General features: G+C 41.6%; 1 protein-coding gene across 3 annotated transcripts in view; it reads left to right on the forward strand.

The window, feature by feature from the left end:
- raskol (Ras GTPase-activating protein raskol) overlaps positions 1 to 26023 on the forward strand; it is a 648601-nt gene that overhangs the window by 211040 nt on the left and 411538 nt on the right. For 2 of the 3 annotated variants that reach the window (XM_083126626.1, XM_083126627.1), the window contains exon 1: positions 20572 to 21562. The exons of the other annotated variant lie outside the window; for it this stretch is intronic. In XM_083126626.1, coding sequence (XP_082982752.1) covers positions 20803 to 21562 — 760 coding nt within the window. In that variant the 5' untranslated portion in view covers positions 20572 to 20802. Of the gene's footprint in view, positions 1 to 20571; positions 21563 to 26023 lie in introns of those variants that run through there. 3 annotated transcript variants of the gene reach the window in all.

The raw sequence follows: 26023 nt of genomic DNA on the forward strand, positions 1-26023 counted from the left end.
TTTAATAAAAAATGTTGCTTGAATAGTACAAATAGTGTTATTTTGGTAAAAATAAGAATAAGCTGTGAAAATGTTTGACATAAAGTCAAAGTTTGGTAAAAAATAAACTCAAAATTAAGTTAAATAGCACACAGTAACATACATTTACTACCTAAATCAATAATCAAAGGGTCATAGGTTCGTTACCCCGTGATAAAAGCAAATGGTGAAAACTGTAGGCCCCGTCCCTAATAGCTCTCCCTTCTTCATAGTACAGATAAAAAAAACCTGCGCTAAAGCGTCCTGTGCCTTGGAGGCAAACCTGAGCGGAATATTAATTGGCGGCGGAAACCGCATAGCTTCAGAGATTTAACCCTTGCTGCGTATTTCCAGACATCCTTTGTTGTCTGGTTGAATACCTCCCCTGCCCTACAGTATTGCATAGCTTTCCCCTGTTCTTGCGTACTGGTTAACCTTGAAAAAACCGGTTCTGAAAATCTACCGACGCGTTCTCTGATTGGTGAATCAGCTTCTTCCTTTGTTCTGACGTTCTGACGTCATTTGACCTTGACCGCTCTTCCCCAAAATTCCTTTCTTCTCTACCTGCGTGGAATATTAATTCATTCTCTCTGTCTGGCATCAGAGCGGAGTCGAAATTCTGAGACAGTATTCTGTCTAGCGTGTTGCACCACCGTGTTTCATAACATGATGAAATTACTGCATAGTACTAATTAATAATATTACATATCGCGGGTTCGAATACCAGGACTGTCCCCAATCGTAATTGGACCTGTACCTACAGCCATTACCACCGTTCATAGCGGTTCATAAACCATAGAAAACTTATTTTCAATATTATAAACATTAATATTAACATTTTATACATTACATACTTTGCAGTAATGAATATAAAAACATATGCATAGCGTTTAGTACCTCTAATTACCTTCTATATACATATTTTTCATAAAATAAATAAATATATATTCATAAAAAGTTATAAACATGCAAATACATAAATGTAAAGTACTCTAAGTACTTGCTAATGAATTCTAAGTACATGCGAATTAGTTCTAAGTACGTGCAAATTAGTTATAAATACGTGCAAATGAATTGCGAATATTAAACGCCCGAGGGCACAAACAGCCACTGGCGGGGTCAACATCTACTTGGGAGCACTTTACCCGATGCTACGATCGCCAGGACTGCGGCTGGAAACCAGACTTCAACTGTACAAGGCAATCATCCGACCAGCTCTGCTCTACGCCTGCCCTGCCTGGCAACACCTACCCAAGACGACCCTCCGCAGACTCCAAGTCAAACAGAACAGGGTCCTACGTATCATCAGCGGACACGGACGGTATACAACAAACGTCCAACTCCACGAAGACCTCGACATTCCACCCTTAGATGACGTGATCCAGCGGACAACCGCCACGTTCTGGGCCAAACTCCAGGAAAACCCAAATCCAACGGCACGAGCCATTGGTACCGCCAACCCACACAGACACACTCATCGTCTACCAAGACCCTGAGCCGACCAGCCAGGACAAGTGAAAAGTGACCACAGCCTAACCGCCAATGCCACCCTCACTTTCCCACCCCAAGCGACAGCTGCAGGAGTGGAATTCAACACCGAAAACATCGCACGCCATTTCAAAAACAATTCAAAGAGGAGGCAAGGTGTCCACAGACGCTGGTACTCCACATCATATTGCGCAAAGCAAGCCAAGACTCGTAACTGGTAACTGGTAACTGGTAACTGGTAACTCATACACAGGCAAGACAGACCTACCCCAAAAGGCGGCCTAATGATAGCAATAAAGAGAGATTTTCCCACAGAGACAATCACCATCCCACAACTGCAGACCATTGAAGCCTTGGCCATCAAAATCATCACACCAACTGAACCGCTGGTCCTTGTTGCAGCATACAAAAGACCGGAAACGAGGGTAGAGCTTCAAGACCTTCAAACACTACAGTCATTAGGCACCAGAGTACTGATAGCTGGAGATTTGAACTCCAAACATCCAGAGTGGAATTCTAGGGTCACCAATCGAAACGGAGTACAGCTGTTCAACCACATACCATTTATAAACCTTGCGGTAACAGCACCAAAGGATCCGACACACTACCCCAAAAATGGAGCTAGGCCGGATGTCTTAGACATCACACTACACAAAGGAATCAACTTCACCGTAGCGCCGTATGTCGTCGCCGATCTCGACTCGGACCATGAGCCGGTTATATGTGTTGTCGCCCATAGACTACTGACGCATCTCACGACCGCACCAACACGACCGCTGACAAATTGGCAGCAGTACAAAACAACTCTTCACGAAGCAATCCAGCTGCCTCTCCACGTTGCAACCCCGGAAGATATCGACACGGCCGTTGAGGAAATTGGTGCCAAGATCACTTCAGCAATTCGAAATAGTACCACCAAACAAAACCGTCAAGAGCAACCAAACACAACGGACCTCAAGCTACACATCCTGTTGCACCTAAAGCGATGGATCAGACGCAAATATCAACAGACACGACATCCACAATACAGGCAGCTCCTCCAGAACTTGAAACGTCGAGTGAGAGGACACCTTCAAAGATCAAGGGAACACCTTTGGGACGAAAAACTGAAGAGCTCGGACAAGCCAAATAACGAATTCTGGAAGCTCGCAAGAAATTTCCGCGGACACACCGCCAGCTCAACGACGCCAGTTCTCCACGACCCACAGGGCAATCTTCTATTTCAACCACAAGAACAAGTTGACGCTATCGCTAACAACCTTGAAGAACAGTTTTCTCCCAATACAGAACCATGCGACGAGGAACAAATAGCAACGGTGGACAACTTCCTGGACACATTCAGAGAGCAGCCGCATGCAGACATACCACACCTAATTACTCCCCGAGCGATTCACACAGTCATACGACGGCTGCCAAACAATAAAGCGCCAGGCCCGGACAAAATACCGACAGAAGCCTTGAAGCAAGCCCCAAGGAAACTCCTGATTGTCCTAACCCAAATATATAACGCCATTCTTCTCACTGGCTACTACCCGAGAGCTTGGAAAACCGCCAGAGTATGTTCAATCCTGAAGAAGGGGAAAAGCCCGCTACACCCACAGAACTATCGGCCAATAAGCTTACTGTCTCACGTCAGCAAGGTCTTCGAGCGCCTCCTCCTGTACCGATTACAAGACCACGTACAACACTTTGATCTACTCCCAGACCACCCATTTGGTTTCAGGCAACACCACAGCACGACCACCCAGCTGGTGAGGGTGGTCGACCATCTCTCGGTACGCTTCAACTGGAAACACCACATACTAGCCATATTCCTCGACATACAGAAGGCCTTCGACAAGGTTTGGCTCGAAGGACTCATATACAAGCTACACAGACTTGGAATACCTGACTGTTACGTACGCTTGCTGGACAGTTACCTACATCAACGCACCTTCTTCGCAGTGTTTCAAGGAGCCATCTCCACCATTCGAACAACCACGGCTGGAGTACCCCAAGGATCCTCCCTCTCCCCGCTGCTGTACGCCCTGTTTACAGCGGATGTACCAACAGCCTTTGGTTGCCTCCCAGCCACTTTCGCAGACGACACCGCATACTTTGCGGCAGCCAAGGATATTCGTGTTTCCTACATCAGAATGCAAGAACAAATGCAACAATACGATCACTGGGCAAAACAATGGAGAGTGCGAGTGAATCCCGACAAGAGCACCGCCATCGTGTTCTCTCGTAGACGCCGTCCGCGCGAATACCATCTCAGACTACAAGGACAACCTGTTTCCCACAAACAAACCACAACATATCTCGGCATGCTACTAGACAGAGGGCTCTATCTCAGAGACCACATAGCCAAAATCGTCAACCAAGGAAACAAACGCGTGGGAGCACTTTACCCGATGCTACGATCGCCAGGACTGCGGCTGGAAACCAGACTTCAACTGTACAAGGCAATCATCCGACCAGCTCTGCTCTACGCCTGCCCTGCCTGGCAACACCTACCCAAGACGACCCTCCGCAGACTCCAAGTCATACAGAACAGGGTCCTACGTATCATCAGCGGACACGGACGGTATACAACAAACGTCCAACTCCACGAAGACCTCGACATTCCACCCTTAGATGACGTGATCCAGCGGACAACCGCCACGTTCTGGGCCAAACTCCAGGAAAACCCAAATCCAACGGCACGAGCCATTGGTACCGCCAACCCACACAGACACACTCATCGTCTACCAAGACCCTGAGCCGACCAGCCACGACAAGTGAAAAGTGACCACAGCCTAACCGCCACTGCCACCCTCACTTTCCCACCCCAAGCGACAGCTGCAGGAGTGGAATTCAACACCGAAAACATCGCACGCCATTTCAAAAACAATTCAAAGAGGAGGCAAGGTGTCCACAGACGCTGGTACTCCACATCATATTGCGCAAAGCAAGCCAAGACTCGTAACTGGTAACTGGTAACTAACTGGTAACTGGCCCGTGGCCTTTTGTATTCGAACTCCAGATAAATACGGAACTCGTATTACCGTCTTTTCTTTTCACACCCGTATTTCTGCGCTTACTTCCACGTCGCTACTAGGAATTAGTTTATTCTGGATTATCGTTAGGACAATTACTTAGCTCTTCTGGTCAGAAGGCTTATGTTCTCTCGGTTCTATGCTCCTGGTCAGGAGATATAATTGAGAGGATTGTGATTGTCGTAGGATATACCAGAATTCGGGATCGGTCGATAGACTGTTAGTAGTCAACGTTTGTGTCCCTGGTCAGGGAACACCTTTTCTTATTCTGTGGTCACGGATTAATTTTCAGTTCTCTGGTCAGAGGCTGAAAAGAGAAAAGGAAGTTGGATACTTAACTGAATATCGACAGAACCTAGTGGGAAAAAGGATTGTTGATTGCTTATAGAATCTTGGTCAAGATCTATAAGTACATTGAGAACCTTTGACCTAGAATTACGAGGGACCTTATATCGTGGATTGAAGCAGCCGAAATAACCCGAACCTTGAGCCGAGGAGACTCAAGCCCCGAAGCGATACTGAGCGTGAAGCCGAGGCTCAATAGACCCATCGAACCAAGTACGATCCAGGGCGGATCCTTACAGACGGATCCACATTGCAGTGAGGTTTGGATCTTACTTTACCAGTTCCGATTATGCTGTCTGAGTGTAAAGTAGGCCTAAGACTAAGTTCACCAAACTTCTAACTTCAAACACTTGGAAAAGTGATAGTTACATGCAAGTTAAATCGAAGAATTTAAACGTGGATACTCGCTTCTACTCTACATAGTAGAGTATAAGAAGATACACGCACGCCTTGTACCTCCTACAAAATTTACTTTTTAAGGTGAAGTTTTGATGCAATAGTGCGTGGCAGAAGTGTTCGTCAATCTGAACAACTGGAATAGCGGACGTGTTATTCATCTTGCCACACGGAATTAGCCAATAACATCACTTGCAACACGCGCGCCCGAAATGTTACAATCTAACCAGTGATCCGGGAGATTTCATAGACTGAAAGGTGTCGTTAGAAGAAGGAAGGCGTTAAAACCTAACAACAGAAAACTGACTTCCTGGTGTGATCTGCTCTCTCTAGAGCTTGAACAAGGCTTGCTTCATTTCTGTTGTTTCATTCCTAACGTACACGGATGATCCGTTTTTAAGGACAAGACAGAGAGCAAGGTATGCTTCTGTAAAATCTAGCGTTTGGTATGAGTTTGAAACTATTACATACATGCTTACCAACTGGATATCAACTTAATAACGTGTTTAAGAATAAGTTACGTGCAAGGAACAGATTTATATGTACAAATAAAGTGTAAGATATGTAAATATATGTATTTAGTTACTTAAATCAAAATATGGAATTAAATATGGACTTGCAATTGTCAAAAACGGCAATTTTCATAAAGCAAACTGCTCACCTATCTGAATAAAATATTTTAGGCTTGCAAATTCCAAACACGAAATTAAATTTATTACCAAAATTGCTTTTGAGAGCTGAATCATGAATCTCCTATTGACCCTAAAGACAGATTTATATTGACCGAAACTGTGTTTGATATCGCATGAAATAATGGGGACATATTTAAAATATGCTATAGATTTCATCCCGAAACCTTAAACTTGCATTATCTATTGTTGACAAGAATGTTAGAATGACAGATGCGTTGTCTATTGCCAAGTTTAAAAATGAAACCGTACAAAACGAACAAATCACAGACGAACGGTACACCTTTGGTATTTAATACAAGAAAAGAAAATGTAGTATTAGCATGAGAAAAGGAAAATATGCCGGAAAACGTTTCAAAATATGAACATTATATGTAAAAATAACTAAAATATGTAAAATATGTGGTAAAACCTAATAGGCCTATATGTAAAAAATATGGATAATGAAAACAGCATTTTCCCGTTATTGCACCGTTATTGCCTTGAAACCAACAAGCTCCGAATTCGATAACCGATGTTCACGCGATTTTTATGCGATAAATATCCTGAAATACATAAAAGTTTGCTAAGTAAATTTAACTGATGTATTAATTATTATAAACCTAACAACAAATGACAGTGAAGAGATGTACGCATATTTTAACGTTACATTTCCCAATTATAAAGAAAGTCGCAGGAATAAACATCAAATCGAAGTACTGTAAATTGTTTCACGGAAGATGGCAGTGTATTTTAATATATTTTCTCGATACTTTTTCTAAATTTAAAAAAGAAATGACAATACATATTTTTAACATGTGAATAGGATATTTTTCTTAGCTATGTATAATAAGAACTCTTTAGTTTTTGTGAAAAGGGGAACACAAATAAGAAGAAATATATAGTTTCTATGGTAGGTTCCTGACTTTAATTCCTTGGGAAATGCGGAACAGTAACGGTTAGTGTGAACATTCGCTAAGGATATAATTCTATATTTTTGCCGGGTACATTAAATCTGCTCTGCAGAGGCTGACTGTACCTGATCAGGAATCATATTATGGAGGATTAACTTAACAGGAATTCTATAGGAATGAGCTAAACTTGAGTAGTTTTTCATATAGTATTATGACAATCAGCTTTTGTCACCTACTTTTTTTCCCCTAGGTTTTCGTTATTTTATATTTTTCTGTAACTTCGTATCCGCTTGAAGCTTCGGTAGAAAAACACCACGTTTCTGAACCTTTTGTGTTTCTCTGCTTTTGTCGACTTTTCCCCCTTTCGGTCGTAGGAGCTCGGAACCAACAATGTGCTGTGATAAATCTTTCACTGTTTTTGAGCGACTTTTGTGCATTTGGCGACGGAAAGTCAACTTGGGAGGCAAATTACTGAAGGAACATGTTACGTACCGGATGAGGATAGAACTATTCTTTTCACCCCATTCTAACGCAACACGTGTGCCCCAAGAAGCTGGACCAGGCAAAAAATGGACGCTTTTCCACCAACGTCGTAACTTCAGATTCCCGCGCCTAAAAGTCAGTCCGTTGTATTCGAAGTTTCAAGCTGCAGTCTTTATATAGTGGCAGAACGAACAAACAACTACAGTCTACCGCCAGTTTTCGAACCGACAACACCTCTGCGACAGTCGGAGTAAAGATTCGGGACTTTGTCTTTTTCTACCGCGCCGTGTATTTTATCCTGCGTGAGTGAGTGACAGTGACTAGTTGTACGAATACGCAGTGTTAATTAGTGACCTGTGCGCTGGATTCGCGTTATTCGTTTTGTGACGAGGAACATTAATACCACAATGGCGGGCTAATCACGAGAGAAGGAGGGCCTTGGGTCTTCCTAGCCTGCATGAAGCCGACAACGCAGCAGATCATCGCTCAGCGTCGCGACGCCACACCACTAAAACGCCGCCACAAGCGCTACAAATGCCACAAAAGCCACAAACGACGCCCACAGCCCGATTAGAAGCCATGAAATGATACCGCCGAAAGCCGCCAGTCGAGACGCCGACGCCCGACGAGAATTCTACGGAGAGAGAAAGAGAGAGAGAGAGAGAGAGAGAGAGAGAGAAACTGGAAGATGAAGCGACACCAGCCCACACTTAGATCTACCGTCTAGAAGAGAAGATTGAGATAATGAAGCGACGCCTACTGCGTCTTGAGACGACGCCGACGTCCCGCGTGAGATTAGCAGCGAGAATCCACGAGTACCCCCGGTAAAGAAACTTCGGCCGTTTTCGCCGTCCCCCCAGAAAGAGAGAGAGAGAGACGATGCGAAGCAATTAATCACTCCATTACGAGGCCGACAAGATGATCGCCGTGATGTTGAAGCTTAGAAGGAAGGTGTGTCCAAGAAGATTGCGAAGTGCCGCTACAAAGAAGTAGCGTGGGGAAGTGTTAGTGTTGCAAAGAGGACCGCGGATCGACGTCCCGCCGCCGTTTAGAGGACTACGGTAAACGTCGCTGGAACGTCTAGAACGTCGAGATGGTATAGTATACTACTGTTAATTTTTTATATGTGTGAGTGATCATCTACCCAAGCCTCCAAAGATCGGCCGTCGGACGAAAAGATACCAGTATTTAAAAATTAAAAGTCGCAAAGGTATTGATTATAATTATTTCTCGCCAGCATCATCTAAATTTCACGACAATTGCTAATTCGGAAGATATATTCACAGCATACTGTTGTTTTTCCACGCTCTGCGCCGAACTGTTGAGTAATAATGTTTATTTATGTCACCTTATATGCTTTACTCGGTAAATATTTGTTTAAAACGGCATAAATCGTGTATCTCTTGCAGAGATCACCTCTCAAGTTTGCTAAGGGAGGAAGTAAGTTAACTTCGTGCTATTTTTAATATATATTCATACATAAGTGTCTTCACTTTCCAGTCTGTAAACATGTGTGTCTTGCAGTTGATATCTAAGCCTAATGTTATTGAAGTTCCAAGGCGCATTAGTGATAATTCTACCACAATTATTTAAATGTCTAAATAAATTGCAAGAATAAAAAGTTTACGTGTCATGCCCGTTGGCAGAATGTATTGAGCACACGCAGATGAAAGTTTAGTATCTTTAATTCTAAGCAAATTAACGTCTTCGGGCGCAGTTTAATATTCATAAGAAAAACTAAATATTGCATGGTGTCTAAAAAAGGGCCAATGTATTTATGTTAATGTAATTATTCCCCTGCGGCATGAGAGAGTGTGTGAATGCTTGAATGATAGTGAGGGGTTGTGTAATGTGTCTATTTTTGTGTGTTATATAATATACATTTTTGTTATCTAGGTTTGACTATGATTTGCGTTTATACAAATAGTATACTAATCCTCATAACTGTTGGTATTTATATTTTAGTTCAACGTTAAGTCAGCAAAGCACTTCTGCGGGCTAACATCAATCATTATTACTATCTACGTCATTATTATTATTATTGATTATTATTATTATTATTCAACGTCACTTGATGCACGAGTCGGCTATTCGTCGGGGGTAAAAACCGATCCGGTCACACGTACCCTGGAATCAAAACCGTTAGCTGGGCCCGGCACCTAGGAAGGGGACTTCGGTCTCCGGATTAAGTGCCAAACAGAGGTCATGTACTAAAGGTCCCGGTGAGAGTATATATATATATTTTTAAAGAGGCACTGTCTAAGAACCACTATTGTGCTATTAATATACCTGTCATAATAAGATCCGGACGTTGTGCACTGCAAACAGACACTTAAATATTTTTGCTAGATACACTAAATCTGCTCCGCGTAAGCTGACTGTACTGTATATTATGGAGGATATACTTAACAGGAATTCTATACGAATGAGCTAAACACGAGTAATTTATCAAATATATATTATTATTATTTTGAGAGGCACTACATTCCATGTGAAATCACCCAATTGAAAGACATAAAGCTGCTTCATAGTCATGGATTGCTTCATATTTTTTTTACTGATAAATGCTTGATCCAATATGTCAGATATGTATTATTATACTTGTTCAACAAATACAGTATTAAAGTTACGAATTTTTGAAAATTTTCAGATATTGAGTGGACGAACGTATGTACACACCATGTGACACAAAACATGTCATATCTCGGAAACTATATGGAGTATTTTGATGATTAGGTATTGTTGGAGAGAAGATGGACAATCCTAACAGAAAATGACTATATTACCACTCTTACCTACTCAGAAAGTAGAAAAATCTTTAAATAAAGTAAAATGTTGTGATTAAAAGACACTCCACTTCGGGTAATTGTTTGATAGGGAGCCCTAGGTTTTACCACAATGAAAATTGTTACGCAGCATAATCAATACATGGAAAACATAATATTTTTCATAGTAAAAATATCACGAGTTGCAGTATAGAGTCTAAATTCTAAAGTATTCACATTTGTTGAGACACAAATTTATATCGGTAATTTCACTTCTTTAAATTTCTTTTCTATTTACATATCAGTACATGTTTCATTTCACAAGTATTTTTATTAATTTGTTATCCTTATATCTTTTCTTTACTATCCTATACCGTATTATATTATTATTCATCTTCTCAATTCACTTTGGTGCTTGTTTACACTATCATTCATGTATATTACAGTAATCTTCTATCTACACACTTTGTACTGCCATCTCTGCTTGACATTTGTAATCACTCACGCGCATCAGACCCATGGGGTACGTAATATTTTCGCATTTTATGCGATAAATATCCTGAAATACATAAAAGTTTGCTAAGTGAATTTAACTGATGAATTAATTATAAACCTAACAACAAATGACAGTGTAGAGATGTACGCATGTTTTGACAACGTTTCATTTCCCATTCTAAAAAATTTCTCAGGAATAAACATCAAATCGAAGTAGGAAATGTTTTTCACGGAAGATGGCAGTGTATTTTAATATGTTTTCTGAGTAGTTTTTCTAAATTTCAAAAAGAAATAACAATAAAGTTTTCTAACATGTGAATAGTATATTTTTCTTAGTTATGTATAATAAGAACTCTTTAGTTTTTGTGAAAAGGGGAACACAAATAAGAAGAAATGTATAGTTTCTATGGTAGGTTCCTGACTTTAATTGCTTGGGAAATGCGGAACAGTATCGATTAGTGTGAATATTAGCAAAGGGTATAATTCTATATTTTTGCGAGGTACATTAAATCTGCTCTGCAGAGGCTGACTGTACCTGATCAGGAATCATATGATGGAGGATTAACTTAACAGGAATTGTATACGAATGAGCGAAACTTGAGTAGTTTTTCAAATATACGCATATTATTATATATATTTTTAAAAGGCACTGTCTGAGAACCACTATTGTGCTATTAATATACCTGTCAATAAGATCCGGACATTGTGCACTGCAAAAAGACACTTAAATACTTCTGCCAGATACACTAAATCTGCTCTGTATAGGCTGACTTTGCAGTACGGCGGATATGTTCAAAAATGTGCATTATAGTGATAAAAGCATGAAACTTCAAATGTAGTTTAATATCAGTCTTAATATCATTCTAAAAATTGGAGGCATTTAAAATACTGTGTTGGTCATCAATGGCGAACGTTTTCAAAATGACGGCCGATTTATTAGTATATCTTTTGACACAAGCGGTGTAAATGAACTCTTATTGGTCCTGTTTGAAGATTTATCTATTATTGGTCAAAGGTAAGGAAAACATTCCAATAATGCCTACGAAAGCATTCTAAATGCGTATTGATGGCGAAAAATACCTTGATTGCCTATGTTTAAGGCGTCTTCATTGTGCATTTCTGGTTTCTCGATTTGTTTCGCAGGTAACCTTCCGTAGTTGTCACTTAAAGTGAACGAAATTTAATTTCTTCCTCACATCCTCTATGTTTATGCAGACTTGAAAGTCTCATTTAGAAACGAAGAAAAAAGGCTGCTTTCCGAAGAATGTTAGAATGTTATGTAACTTTGGCCACTTTTCTTGTAATTCAATGTACTTTACACTTCCTCCTTGGACACCAGTAGGCCTAACTGAGAATTAGACGTTGTTTACGATGTAAATGTCGAAACAGTTTGTAAAAGAAAGCTCAAGACTCCGTTACCACCCTTTATGCAACGTACAATAAACACTGTTGAATGATTAGTAATTATTACAATGCAGACACGATATCTCCTTGCTCCTCGTATATAAATTCACGCTTGTGGGGTCTCTATACTAGATGAAGGATGAGTAAAAGAGGGTATCGAGAAGTTAATATGAACTTGGGTCAGGAGGACCATCTCTGCACTGCGTCTTCTGCCGTGGATTAGATGAATAGTCCCAAACCTCAAACAAGAACCGCCCCTAATTTTCATTCTGATCTCAAATCGATTTGTTTCCTCGGACACAATACTTACTAGTTCAGATCCGGCTGTCCAAGTTAGTTAGTACATTTCCTCCGGGTGAGGCAAGGAATGGAATTCGTAAACCGGCATCCCATACCAATGAGAACAGCCTGCCCCTGTAAAATGCTCTCTTGTTATCTGCTTTGTAATATGTATTAATCATTCAATACTACGTGCACAACTACAAAATACAATTTAAGAACAGCGGTGCTCACTAAGTCTACACCAAGTACTTTACTTGCAGGCAGATAACAGGATTCAAATCAGGCTGCAGAAGTTGTACATTCCTCACTGCATCGTAGGGTATTTGTTGTTACCATGCAAATAACTATTTGCGTTGTGTTCATTGCATTGTTGTCAACCTTTTCTTTAAATATTTGCATTATTACGCGATTCAAGGAAGAAAAAACCCACGAAGGCCTAGTTGGCAGTGCGTCTAGCCTATTCCCGGGGTGCAGTGGGGGGGGGTGATTGGGGTTGTAACCCCCCCCCCCCATTTTTCGCCCAGCATTCATGAGAAAAAGGAACGTCAAAGGTAGGAAAATATGACAAAATGAGCGCTGACTACCAAGATAAAGTATACATAACCCCTCCCTTTCGAAAATTCTGGACACGCCACTGGCGGGGTGGTTGGTTAAAGATCTTAAAATTTCCGGCCTTGTCCCCGCATAAAACCTGACGCCCGTTGAGACGCCGTAAACGCGTCTTAGTGGGCGATAACCCTTAAGTTAACCTCCACGGAAATTCCAGCTACCGTTCCGCGCTTTTCCTTGTAGTGGGCGTTACACCATTTGATTTCAATAGAAGCAGACAACAGAAGTTCTGTTGCAGGATATATCCGTGTATCGCCGCGTCTCAGTGGGCGTCATGCTTAAGGCGGCTCTGGAGCTCATCCAGCCTCAAATTAGTGGATACCTGGCGGCAACCCTGGGTGGAAAAGACGATCGGAGCGTTATGCTGATGACATCACCTTCAAAATGGCCGAGATCGAGAATGTGCCGGGCCCAACCCCACCATACCCTTAATGTACCTTCATGGCACGGTTCTACAAATGAGCACAGGGAACTTTACCTTTTTTCTTTACCTTTTACGCGATTCTTTGATTGACTGATTGATCTGATATTATAAGTCCACTTTATGCACAGTAAGGCTAATCGGGATTGAGCCTACAGTTTAGAAGTGGAATCCGAAGTACTATGTGAATCGGAAATCGAACCCGGGACCCGGTAATAGAAACATAGAAACAATTTAATGTACTCCCAGCATGAGGAGTTTTATGTAGTAAACTTTTAATTAGCAGTAATTAAAATGTTTTGATTCGGTAGACTAGACAGTCCACTCATCCAAATGTTTTCCATGTTTGATTTTCCTTTTGATTGTATTACATTAATAAACTGGCATATTAGATTTGTTTCTTAATTAAGTCTAGGCATTTTGTGAATGCGTCTACTTGGATCTCTTTCGCCTATGGTATTTCTGGTCTCATTATGGTGAGGTGGTTGTGCCCAGAATTTCAACCTTTCTCTTTGCATGTATTCAAATAGCGTTTCTTGGTCTAATGCGTCCCTTATTTGAATGTTAGGCACGTATCGATCTGCGCCAGAGATTATTTTTGCTGCCTTGTTCGGGATACTTTGTACATTTTTGTTGGTAGCTATAGCTTTCGTGAATTGTCAGTTTGTATACTGATAATGAATTTAATAATATTGCTAAATGCTAATAACCAGACTCCGGATTTTTATGTAATATCAAAGTACAAAATATGTACATAACGATAATTGATAAAATATGTATTATCAAATGTATATGTAGCTAAATATGTACTATCAAAGAATATGTAATATTAATAATAATCGAGTATCCAAGCAATTAAAGAATTCTCCTAAGATGTTTATTTTATTTGAACATATTCAACATATTTTTAAGTACATTAAATGTTCAAATTAAAATTTGTATCAAATTTATAAACTCAAAAAAGCTCAGCAACGTGTACATATTTAAGAGACAATTTTGTCAACTATTAATTACGTTTCACATCACAATTTATTGTAGAATATGTAACTGTAGGGTCAGATTCAAGGAGAATTAATGCATACAGCACTTACTTATGTTTTGTTACAGAGTGAAACTCCAGTATCTTTCGATAAATAACAGTTTCCGTAATGTCTTTCCACTTGGCAGTCAATTTTAGGTGGCCGTAAGCACTATGCATCTCATTGATTACAAAATATGACATCACATGAGCTACAAATTTTCTTCTTTCTCCGTAGGCGTGAACAATTACAAATTTTATTAACCCAAATCTCATTGAATTTATACATAACTTATTTATAAATTCCCCGAGGCAAGTTTTTTTTTACAGTTTAGCTTTTATTTTTATCGAGGAAGGCAAAGAGGGATGCGTGGAAAATAGAACAGAATTATCCCAGTCCGTTTAATTTTTTAGTACCCTTTCCAGAACAATCTATCGGACAGACGGAAGATTATTGCAAAATAAGATATCTTGATGTAGTTAAATTTGAGTTTGAAATTCTTATACAATTAACAATTTTTCGTAGATTAGTATATTCCGTAACATTTGAGGCTTGTGTTTGTAGATGTATTTCGAATCTGAGTATGTGAAATTGCAAAAGTAAAATCCGCGACTTAAATCAAATATTTCAAAAACATAAAACATTAAAATGCTGACCGAGGCAAAATTTATAGTATAAAAATATACACTAAAAACGTAACATTTCCACCCTGTAACGGGGCCTTCTTCAGACGAATATTCACAATAAATTTAAAAATAAAATAAAAATGGGAAATTTATTGTCTGAAGAAGTCCCCGTTACAGGGTGGAAACGTTTCGTTTTTAGTGTATATTTTTATACTATGAATTTTGCTTAGGTCGACATACTAATATTTTATTAACATGGAAACAAGGCTTAACAGTGTTATTCAAAAACATATACAGTTTAATTGAGTTGAATTACAATCTTTGGATACATTGGAATCACACAGACCCTTCATATTGCTATATATTGTGTGGGAATGTGTGTGGGTGGTGAGAGGCTGTAATACGTAAGGTTGAAATAAAAAAAACATGTGCTTCTACCATTGAATTTTTTGAAAGTCCTACTTGGAAACCCGAGAATTATATTTGAATTTTCACGGTCCTAGATTGGCCACCCTGAACAATCCTTACGCTATACTATGTCTTGGGTGCAATGCAGCATTTCTTCGTCATATGAAGCTATCTTTCCCCCACGATGTGCCTTGGAGGCAAAACCCTTCTACATTTTCGGACGGCAGCTGCTTGCTTTTAGATTTCGTGACGTGCCCAAGGCGGTAACTGGTCTGACCTGACAAGCAAGGTATTTTGGTCGGACGAAAGAAAACTAAGATGCAGGACTAGAATTGGGTGGGTCCTGCTTGCAACAGGCTCTGGGGGAATCGCCGATCTCCAGATTCCTTTTTGTTTTTATTCGAGGCGGTGAAAGGATGGAATGCTCTCTGCAGATGCCATTAAACGTGAGTCTGTTCTCATGTGGGTATCGTAATGTTTCCGGATGATACTCCTTTTTTGTTGTTGTTTAAAATGAGGTCCTATTCCCACAGAAACTCTTGTAATACCCCCCCTTCCCTTTCCCTCACCTCTCACTTTGTCGATTGTTGTCCCGAATTACACTGTAAATCTCCAATCTGGATCGTTGAGTTTTGTGGTCTGTGGGCAGTCAAATCATTGTGCTCTCGTTCCGTTTCACACGTGTTTGAATCATTCTGACCATTCAGGGAAACTGACTGACTGATTTTTCCTGGTTTGTTGATATGGGAGTGCCGTTTCCTTGACTCCTATTGGAATGATTCTATTGGCGTTTTTTGTCTTGATTTCTTTTCCTCTGATACTGTCGCTCGAGGTTTTGGTCTTCTTCTAATTGTTAGGGCTCACTGTGGTTGAGGGATTCGATGCGTTAATTTAAAGATGGCCGTTGTACCAATTGAGTTGACTGCGGCGTTGCTATCGTCTGGTGACCTCTTCTATTGGATCTATCTCCAGGCCTTCCTGTATTTGGACATTTGTTGTGTATCTGTCATGGCCACTTATTATCCTTGTCGCCTTGTTTTGGATGACTTGAAGTTTTCCTATTGTCGTCCTGGCTGCGTGATGCCACGCTGGTATGGCATATAGTATGGCTGGTCTTATCATTATTTTAGAGTGATATCCTCGTAGCTAGTGTCAGTTGGAGGTTTCTGAACATTACGTGTAGTCCCCCTATACGTTGGTTTCCTTTGTGTTCCTATTTCTGCTACATGGCTTTTGAATGTAAACCAGGCAAGTACACCACACCACCTCGGAATTTATACAATCACCTTTTGAAACATAGATACAAGATTAATGACTTTCTAATCAAGAGTAACAGCTTATTAACACTTTAATGCCAGACCGAATTTTGCATTTTCTTGCTGTAGGTCGTAGCTATTTTGATGGTGTGTGTAGTTATTATGCACGCGGCCTGTATGATACACTTTAGTTGCTTTCAAAACTTGACTTCCACGCCATCTGTGAATATGCTCGGAAACCAATACAACCTTTCCAGGAAGCCAGTAGAACACTCACACATACATGCTGCCTGAAACTGGTAAACACAACACAAAAGCAATTTATCTACAGTATAGCCTGTAGTAACCTTTCTGCTTAAGAAACTCAATAATGACCGAAATGCCACTTACCATGTTTTAGCCCCAAGCCCTTCAATTGACAACAGGGCTTGATCACTATTGGCTCCTCCGTGCTCTTTCCCATTTTCTGTCCGCTCCAAGGAAGAAGTCAATTTTAACAACTTCATGTGGTTTGTGAGGAAACATGTTGGCTATTCCAGTGGCACCTGTGCTGGGAATATGCAGTGCTCCACAAAACTTAAGGAACACCAATGGAACAAATACAAAACCTAAGCAACGGTGTTTCTGTTTATGGATGACAATGCTCGACCGCACCGTATTGAGTGGCCTGCATGCTCGCCAGACCTGAATCCAATCGAGCATGTTTGGGATGCTCTTGGGCGACGACTTGCGCAGCGTGACCCTGACCTGAGGAACGCCCTCTTACAGGAGTCGCCTCGTATCCCTCCAGCGTTGATTACCAATCTGATCCAGAGAATGGAGGCCAGATGGCGTGCGTGTTTGTCTGTTGGAGGTGGTCACACACCGGATTGACGGTCTGCACGCTCTCATACTCCAGTTCCATCTCTTACTTTTCTGATTTGTGGACACCCTGTATACCATTATGCAATGTTGCTGGTCATTTTCGTTGCATGTTGCATCTGTACCTTATTGGTGTTCATATATCCTGGTGAAATCTCTTTTTGTGTTTGTTTCCTTCTGTTCTCTTGGTCTTCCTTACGTTTTATGGAGCAGTGTAGTGCATTGTAATGAAGCCACATCATTCAATGAAGTTGCTATATAGATATTGTGGAACCTTATATAATTAGCCGTACACCTACGACTAATACTTTCATGGGCAAAATGATGCGAGAACTATTTTTCAGAAGTCACGTAGTTTTGTTTGCATTGACTTCGTCTTGCAGCAGATGGAGTATAGTTGACGCAAACTCTAGTGCCGTTCCTTGGTCATCAGAAGGTGCTGATGGCTCTGGCCTTGATGAACTGAGGAGTGCACACTGACGTCACCCACAAGATGCTGAATCCCGTGTGTGTACCGCACTGCCCAATACATCTTTGTTGAGGTAATGATGGTTTTTGGTACCTTGATGACGCAACATTCATTGCCGACCTTCAGTTCCGGAAAGGGAACGTCGCGGTAAGTGTGAAGTGACACTTACGCAGCAGAAGCCGTTGTGTTTGGGGAGGACGGGTGGAATGTGTCTAACGGACGGTGAGTCTGCAAGACTTGTCCTTGCCCCATGCGTCCTCCTTTCGTGGCTTCATTGGGATTCTGCACAAGCAAGAACACGGAGGAACATGCGTAGTACTAGGGAATGTCGACGTGGACAGAGAGAAGGATGACTGTAATGAAGTCTTTTGGGAAGTGGCGTGCCCAAAGGGGGAACGGTGTAGGTCATAACCACCCACCCCCCTTTTGGCCCAGCATTCGCAGGAAAAGATGGCAAAATGAATGCTGTAGAAAATATACATCGTCCCCCCCCATCCCCTTTCGATAATACTAGGCAAGCCACTGCTTTTGAGGGCCAGATATTAGAATGCTAGAAAAATTAATTTAGGTTGTATACGCCTTTACATGTTTACGAGTGTCGGTAAAAAGTTTTGTTAATCAGTATATTGTGTTCGTCGCGAAAGTAGGATAATTTTGTAGCATATTAAGACATACGTTTAGCATAGATTCGTGTTTACAATCGTCTGTTTTCCAACTGTTACGATGCGAAGACTAACAACTTACCAATATGACGTGGACCTAATATTCGTTAAAATTTTCTATTTATTTTCAATGGAGAATCTATAGATTCTCCTATTACAGAGGCATGAACATATTATAAACCAGGGACACGTGTTCAACAGTAGGTCACATATTACATTACATGGATCGAAAATGTATCGATCGCCTCTAATTGGATCGAAGGCGAAAGCTTTATTATTACATTGTTTATTCGAATGCATAAAATGTAAGAGAGATTTACACATAAGTAACAAGCGACATGAGGATTTCACCAATCGAACGTAGGCTTCTCGTGCCGCTAGGATGTGAAATGTTGCTGTTTTTTGGTTCGTTCCAAGACAACATACATCACGTCGTTTGTGGCTTCGGTCTGAAAGTTCCCTAAAATGTGCAAAACACAAATAAAACTAGAACAAACATAACTCTATCCATATTATCATTCGATTTGTCTTTTCTCCACAGTAAAGTATAACAAAATATTAATACGACAAAGTTTAAAGGTAGACGTACAGTTTCTGCTTAGTAGCTTTTGTCGCTAGTTTAAATAATGTAAACGTAATTCTATCCTAACAATGTTTTTTCCTTTCTTGATATATATATATATATATATATATATATATATATATCTTATTTATTGGGGCCAGGGGTGCTCACCCCCCAAAAAAGGTACAACATTCCCATAGCCTTTATGCTGAATCATTTACTCAAATTAATTTGGTCAGAGAAAATTTTGCCGAACAATATAATACAGAGATGCCAACAATCGAAAGCCTAAGTTAAAAGACTAAAGAATGAAAAAGCACGGCTCAATTTCGTGTTTCCTAAAATAAAACACGTAACAATACTGCTCAGGCTCACTGCCATTGTTAGTGTAGTGAACTTTATTCATAACAATTTCTCTACGTGACTAACCTTGTATTAATGCGAATACCACGCGCCCCCTTCCATCCAAACCGATTCTAAAGACATGAGGTGGTGTTTCATTTGAACCCCTCCCCGTGATCGCCCACAGGTACGTAGAAAAACTGTGCATAATAACTATAACTAAAAATCAATAAGCCAATCGAACGAAACGCCCCCCCCCCCCCCATTTTTCTGTGAAGGTACATAGAATTGGTAGTTAAACTATAAAATTTTGTCCCTTCCAATGAATCCCCCTGTGGTCACCCTTATTGGGGCTGTGGTTACACATGCATAACATCCGCTTCTGCCAAAACTGAGTCTCAACTTTTTTTGGTTCAAAATTGCCATGTTTCATTAGATACCATATACAGAAAACACAATACGAGTAATGTCAAACAACAATTATGAAGAGCTGCCTCTGAAAGGGTTAAAAATCTTACTGCTTGTCACCTTACAATCAGTAGGTACCAGATTAAATTCCCAGTGGAGGCAAACTATGCATCAAGTCTCTCTTAGCCTGTCTTGAACATAAAGCGGACCATAGCTTTGACAAAACATTTTACTTTCTAAATCCATTTTGAGTCTGTATATATATTGACATGGAGTAATTACATCGAGCCGCAAAATTATTCAATTTATGCTATTTTATCGAACTTTAAAAAAATAGAGAGACAACCTCATCGCGTTGTGTCTTGTACTGTCCATAGGGGATTATTACATTTGCAAACGTCATATTTCCAAACTGCTGACCGAGAAAGAGAAAGGACAAAGGAGCGTAATCCTCCATTATTCACAAAAGAATCCTTGTCCGTCGTGTGTGTAGGAAGTTCAGTTCAGCAATTGCCATGATGATGTTCGGAATGCGAGCCGACGGGCAATTTCCCGATCGTCCGTCTTCGGCTCTGCTCGGCTGGTTTCCCGAACAGGTGGCGGGTCGTCCTGTGCAGCGTGTTGTGGATGCTTCTTGAACAGTGCTCGCCGAGTCGCTGTCCGTGCGAGTGCGGGTCGGACGTCGGCAAATTTATCGAAAATCGCGCGCCCGCATTTAAAATTAAAAGGGTGTGATGGAGTGAGGTGTCTCACGGATCCTTGCTGGATCGGTGCTGTGGTGTTTGTGTTTGTGTGACGAGAATTTGTGAGGTTCCGGCTCCATGTGCGGTAGAGCTAGGTGTTGATGAAACGCATTGCAATGGGTGATAGGTGGTGGTGCAAAGATGTCAGCGGAATCGACCATTGAACGCAAGCTTCCCGTCGCCCCTGTTTTCGGCAGGCGCTGGAGGTCTTGCCTGTACACTGCGGTGTCCGGGGTTCATTTCCAGACGGTCGACCCTAGGATGTCGACCAATGAGCAGCAAGAGTCTACGGAAGTGTTCATCTCGGTGACCAACGGCGAGGGAGGTAGCGTCATCGAGATACCTGGAAGTCCCAAGGAGAAGGTTGCCCTTCGAATCCCGGGCTCCCCGCAAAGGGACGCCAGAAAGGTGCGCGGGTCTTGGAAGGACTACCTGACCGACCAATCGGAAGGCGAGGAGAGGGACGTTAGCCTGGAAGTGCACGACGAGAATCCTGACCAGAGGGTCCGGGTTCGAGTCGGGGAAGGTGCGCGGGAGGTCCAAGAGGTGTCCGAGTACTTCTCCGCCGAAGAGGAACCGCAGGAGTCCGCCCCTGAAGTTGAGGAAGAGGAGGACACGGTGTCCGGTGCGGAGTTCGAGCCCTTCTCGGACACGGAGTCTGATTTCGACGGCCTCGACCTGACCCTCTTCGAACCCAGGTGCTGCGAGGGGTGCGGCCCTTGCCCGTGTCCCTGCCCCTGCGTTGCCCTCCACCACGACCCCGACAGGAGCTCCAGCACGCTCTACTCCTGGTCGGATGCGGAGAGCGATTTCGAGGTTTACCGAGAGGGGCCAGATGATAAGAAGGAGACCTCTGAGACCACAGCACAGCAGCCACGACGGAGCAACGACGCGCAGAAGGGTAAGTTTTTCAAGGGTGGTGGAAAATGAGGAAAATGTTTGACATTTGTAATGTTACACTGTTTATACACGCAGTACTTAGGTTTTGTCTGTGCTATCTTACAAGGGAGGTTATCTAAGTGTCCCCTTCCGATTTCCATGAAACTTGGCAGGTGTATAAAGGGGCCCAAAGGAAGAAATACATTTTTTTTTGTTTCGGCCAAGAAACTGTTTTAGGGGGCAACTCCCTTCAAATGTTAAAATGACGACAAATGGAAGTGGGCATTTGACCCCTGTATCCCCCTCCGATTTCCATTAAACTTGGCAAGTGTTTAGAGGGGCCCAAAGAAAGAAATACGTGTTTTTTTTTCGGCTTAAAAACTGTTTTACGGGGGCAAACCCCATCTCAAATGTCAAGATGAGGACAAATTGACATGGGGATCTGACCCCTGTATCCCCCTCCGATTTCCATTAAACTTGGCAAGTGTTTAGAGGGGCCCAAAGAAAGAAATACGTGTTTTTTTTTCGGCTTAAAAACTGTTTTACGGGGGCAAACCCCATCTCAAATGTCAAGATGAGGACAAATTGACATGGGGATCTGACCCCTGTGTCCCCTCCGATTTCCATGAAATTTGACAGGTGTATAGAGGGACCATATGCTCCCTGTTTCTTCCTATGTCATGTTTACGTGGTTTCGGTGTCAGATCCGCACTTCAATTTCTCCTCATCTTGACATTTGACTGTTTTTTTAGTTGAAACAAAAAAGCACGTATTTCTTCCTTTGATCCCCTCTATATACCTGCTAAGTTTCATGGAAATCGGAGGGGCACACTTAGATAACCTCCCTTGTTAGTTGGAATTAAGGCGAGGAGGGACAATTTCCCCTTGGTCTTTCTCGCTGGGGCAGCTTCTGATCACTGTTGCCAACTTTGCTCTTTTGGAGCCAAATCTGGCTCTTTCGTGCACTCGTTTGACTGTGAACTGTGGCACCCGCCCTCTGCCCCACCATGATGCCACCACTGGCTCCGGCCCAAAAATACCAACTTTTGCCATGAGTGTACATTTTGCACGTGACGTGATATTCGTATAGCTATAGGCTGCGTCACCCACCTTTTGTTTCCTCCCCCATGTATTTTTATATATAGCGCTGTGGCTAAGATGAAGATGACAATTTTGTTATCCGGGAACCCTTTATTTTCGATTTTATATTAGCATCATTGGATTATTGAGATGGGTGATGCGGCCAAATCTAGGCGGTGAAAACTAAGAAAGAATAAATTGCCATCACTTTAAAGCTAACGGCAATAGCAGCACTCCTACCCCTCTGACAACTAAAATTACCCTAGGAGGCACTTTATGCAGCCTTCGTTAATCTAGCTCCTTGAAAGTCCTCTTTAGCTATATGAATGGTGAAATTTAGCTCTATTATGCACATCAAGTTTGGCAACACTGCCAGGATGGCCGTAGGAGGCAAGGAGAAATGCACTAGGCTTATGGGACCATTATTTTATTCGTTCTCTCGGGAATATCAAACATCCGATGACGTAGAAAAGTACATGGACGGAAAAAGGACACGTAGAACTATGTCGTAGCAGTAGGAAAAGTCGAAGCTCCCATTTGATGAGCCGTAACTTGAAGTTGAAGTTGATGTCCCATAAGGAATACATGGGATTCTGTAAATACTAATTCATCATATTTTTCAAAAATCGTATAAGGCTTAATAATCAACTTAGGAAACCGCTTCCACTTGCCACATGGGGAGAAATTCATACTCTTCATTTCTGGCGGAGATCTTTTTAGTAGCATTGCTCATTCCGACGATATTGGAATAAATGCATGCCTGGTGCGTAATTGTCCCTCTTCGCCTTAAACCAAAAATGTAGCCAAAACCCCTGGTGGCATGTGTGCCTGTAGAAATATTTCTAAAGGGGTGAAATGGAACAAAATCAGAATGTTGTGTTCTATATTGGGAGACGCCTACATGAAAATCGTGCTGCGTCGTGTGTACGGATCATTTTAAAATACTAATTGTTTTAGAGAGAGAATGAGCCAGCGAAATAACGACATTTAGTGAGAGATATAAATAGAGACTATGTATGGATAGAGAAGGGTGAGAAAGAATAAAATGGAGAAAGGAAATTCAAGATAGAGAGAAGAAGAAAGAAAATGCAAGAGAGAGAGAGAGAAAAGGAAAAATAAGGAAATTAGAGATAGGAGAGGAAAGAATGAAAAAAGAAGAAAGGAAATTCGACAGAGAGAGAGAAGGAAAGAATAAAAGGACAAGAAAGGAAATGGAGGAGATAAACAGACTTGCGGAAAGGAGAGCGAGATGGAGTTGGGGGATGAGAGGAAGAAGAAAAGCAAAGCAAATCAGAGATAAACACACGAAAGAGAGAGAGAGAGAGCAAGGTAGTCAGAAATAACAGAAACTTAGTGCAGAAAGAGATTAAAGGAGAAAACGAGACGCAAGAGTGGAGAGAAGTAATAAAATAAATAATAAAAAAGAGTAAACAGAGGGTAATATTTTCTAAGACATAAGGAGGACGGTGAAAATCTAGAGAAAAAGAAACCGAAAAACAGGAAGAGTAGAAGGGAGAACATACGAAATCAGGCTAGTAGGGCCAAGTGAGCCTCCTTGGCCCTCTGAGTGCATGCCGCCCGTGGCTGGTGGTCAAATATTTAAGTAGACGACAACCAACAAATGATTATACACCAGTATGATCGTTGTTTTAGCAACCGGCATTAGAATTACCAAATAGTTCTGTCAAAACAAACCATGCTTTTTTTCTGCTTGCTGTTAACGAAATTAGATTAATCAAAAGTTTCTCGTTAACTCAAATCCTTTTTTTGTCCTGTTTTGTAACAGTACTTTCCGTATCTTTTAACAGTGGCGCACCCAAGGAGGATTGGTAGGCATCGTAACTCCCCCTACAGTATTCCTAAAAAGCTGAACGTCAAAGGCAGGAAAACATGGCAAAATTAGGGCCGACTACTAAAAAAGTACACCTACCCACCCCCGAAAATCCTGGACACGTCACTGCCTTTTAAGATATATTGTGGAGGGGTGGCAGAGAGTTGTCGATACCAGAAACGTAAGGCACGTTACTTACGCTACTCCTCAGTGATTTATCCACACACTTAGTGGCGGCGATTAGGGACCTTTCTTCCTTCCTTCTTTCTTTCTTTCCTTCTTTCTCCCGAGAGAGAGAGAGAGAGAGGAGAAAGAGAAAGAAAGAAGGAAAGAAAGAAAGAGAGAAAATCTCTCTCTCTCTCTCTCTCTCTCTCTTCCCTCTTCTTGGAAAAGAAGGAGAGAAAGAGAGAGAGGAAGAAGAAGAAAGAGGGAGAGAGAGAGAGAGAGGGGAAAGAAAGAAGGAGAGAGAAAAAAAGAAAGAGAGGAGAGAGAGAGAGAAGCTCTCTCTCTTCTCTCTTATTCTCTTTCTCTCTCTCTCTCTTTCTCTCTTCCTCTCTCTCTCAGCTCTCTCTCTCTCTCTCTCAAAGAAAAGAGAGAGAAAGAAGGAAAGAAAAAAGAGAGAGAGACTCTCTCTCTCTTTCTTTCCTTCCTTTCCTCTCTTTCTTTCTCTCTCCTCTCTCTTTCTACTCTCTCCTCTCTCTCTCTCTCTTTCTTTCTCTCTCTCTCCTTTCTCTCTCAAGATAAGAATTATTTCTTTCCTTCCTTCTTTCTTTTTCTTTTTTTCTTTCCTTCTTTCTAGAGAGAGAGAGAAAGAAACACCTCTCCCCCCACACACACACACTTTTTGCAACTTTTTCCCCCTCACTGTTCTAAAACTTATCCACCAAGGGAAGGTAAACTGTTCTCCCCTCGTTTTGGCACCTTGCTCCCAACCAGTTTTGGACCCATCGCCGCCACTGCACACCCACCCAACTATCCCCGGTGTTCCCCTAAAGTATTCCATAAAGGTCCAATTTGTGGACATTTTGGCTCTAAATTTACACGAAATACAAGCACACTCCTCATATGGAAAATTCTGGATAAATAAAACCCCAACATCTCAACTGTGGGGTTTGTTCTTGCTATGTCACTGGAAGCCACACACGTTTTTCAGCTAAGGACCGACCTGCTCAAAGCTTCCTGGTGATTTACCCCACTGCTTGGGACATAGGACATGGTTCACGTGTCACCCCTCGGACCCTTTGTTATTCCTGCTGTAAACGGAAGTTTATTTTACCGCGACCTGTCCGCACCTTCCGAAAAGTTCAGGTCGTGGTTTCGGTGGTTGATTTGTCGGCGAACAGACATTTTCATTTAACACACAAAAAATACACTTATTTTCATGCTTCTAGCTTTTTCACAGGCACCAATTAGCTTTCACAAAAGGCCCAATTTTAATTAAGCACTAAAATGGCTGCAGAAAAACGAGGTTCTTTTTCAGTATCCCTGTAATAGTCATTGCATTATTTAAAATTTGCTCTGTTGAGCATCATTGTTCGAACACGAGACTGATCAACATTAGAAAGGTTTCTT

Source organism: Lepisma saccharinum, chromosome 8, assembly GCF_977018435.1.
Source record: "Lepisma saccharinum chromosome 8, izLepSacc3.1, whole genome shotgun sequence".
NCBI lineage: Eukaryota > Metazoa > Arthropoda > Insecta > Zygentoma > Lepismatidae > Lepisma > Lepisma saccharinum.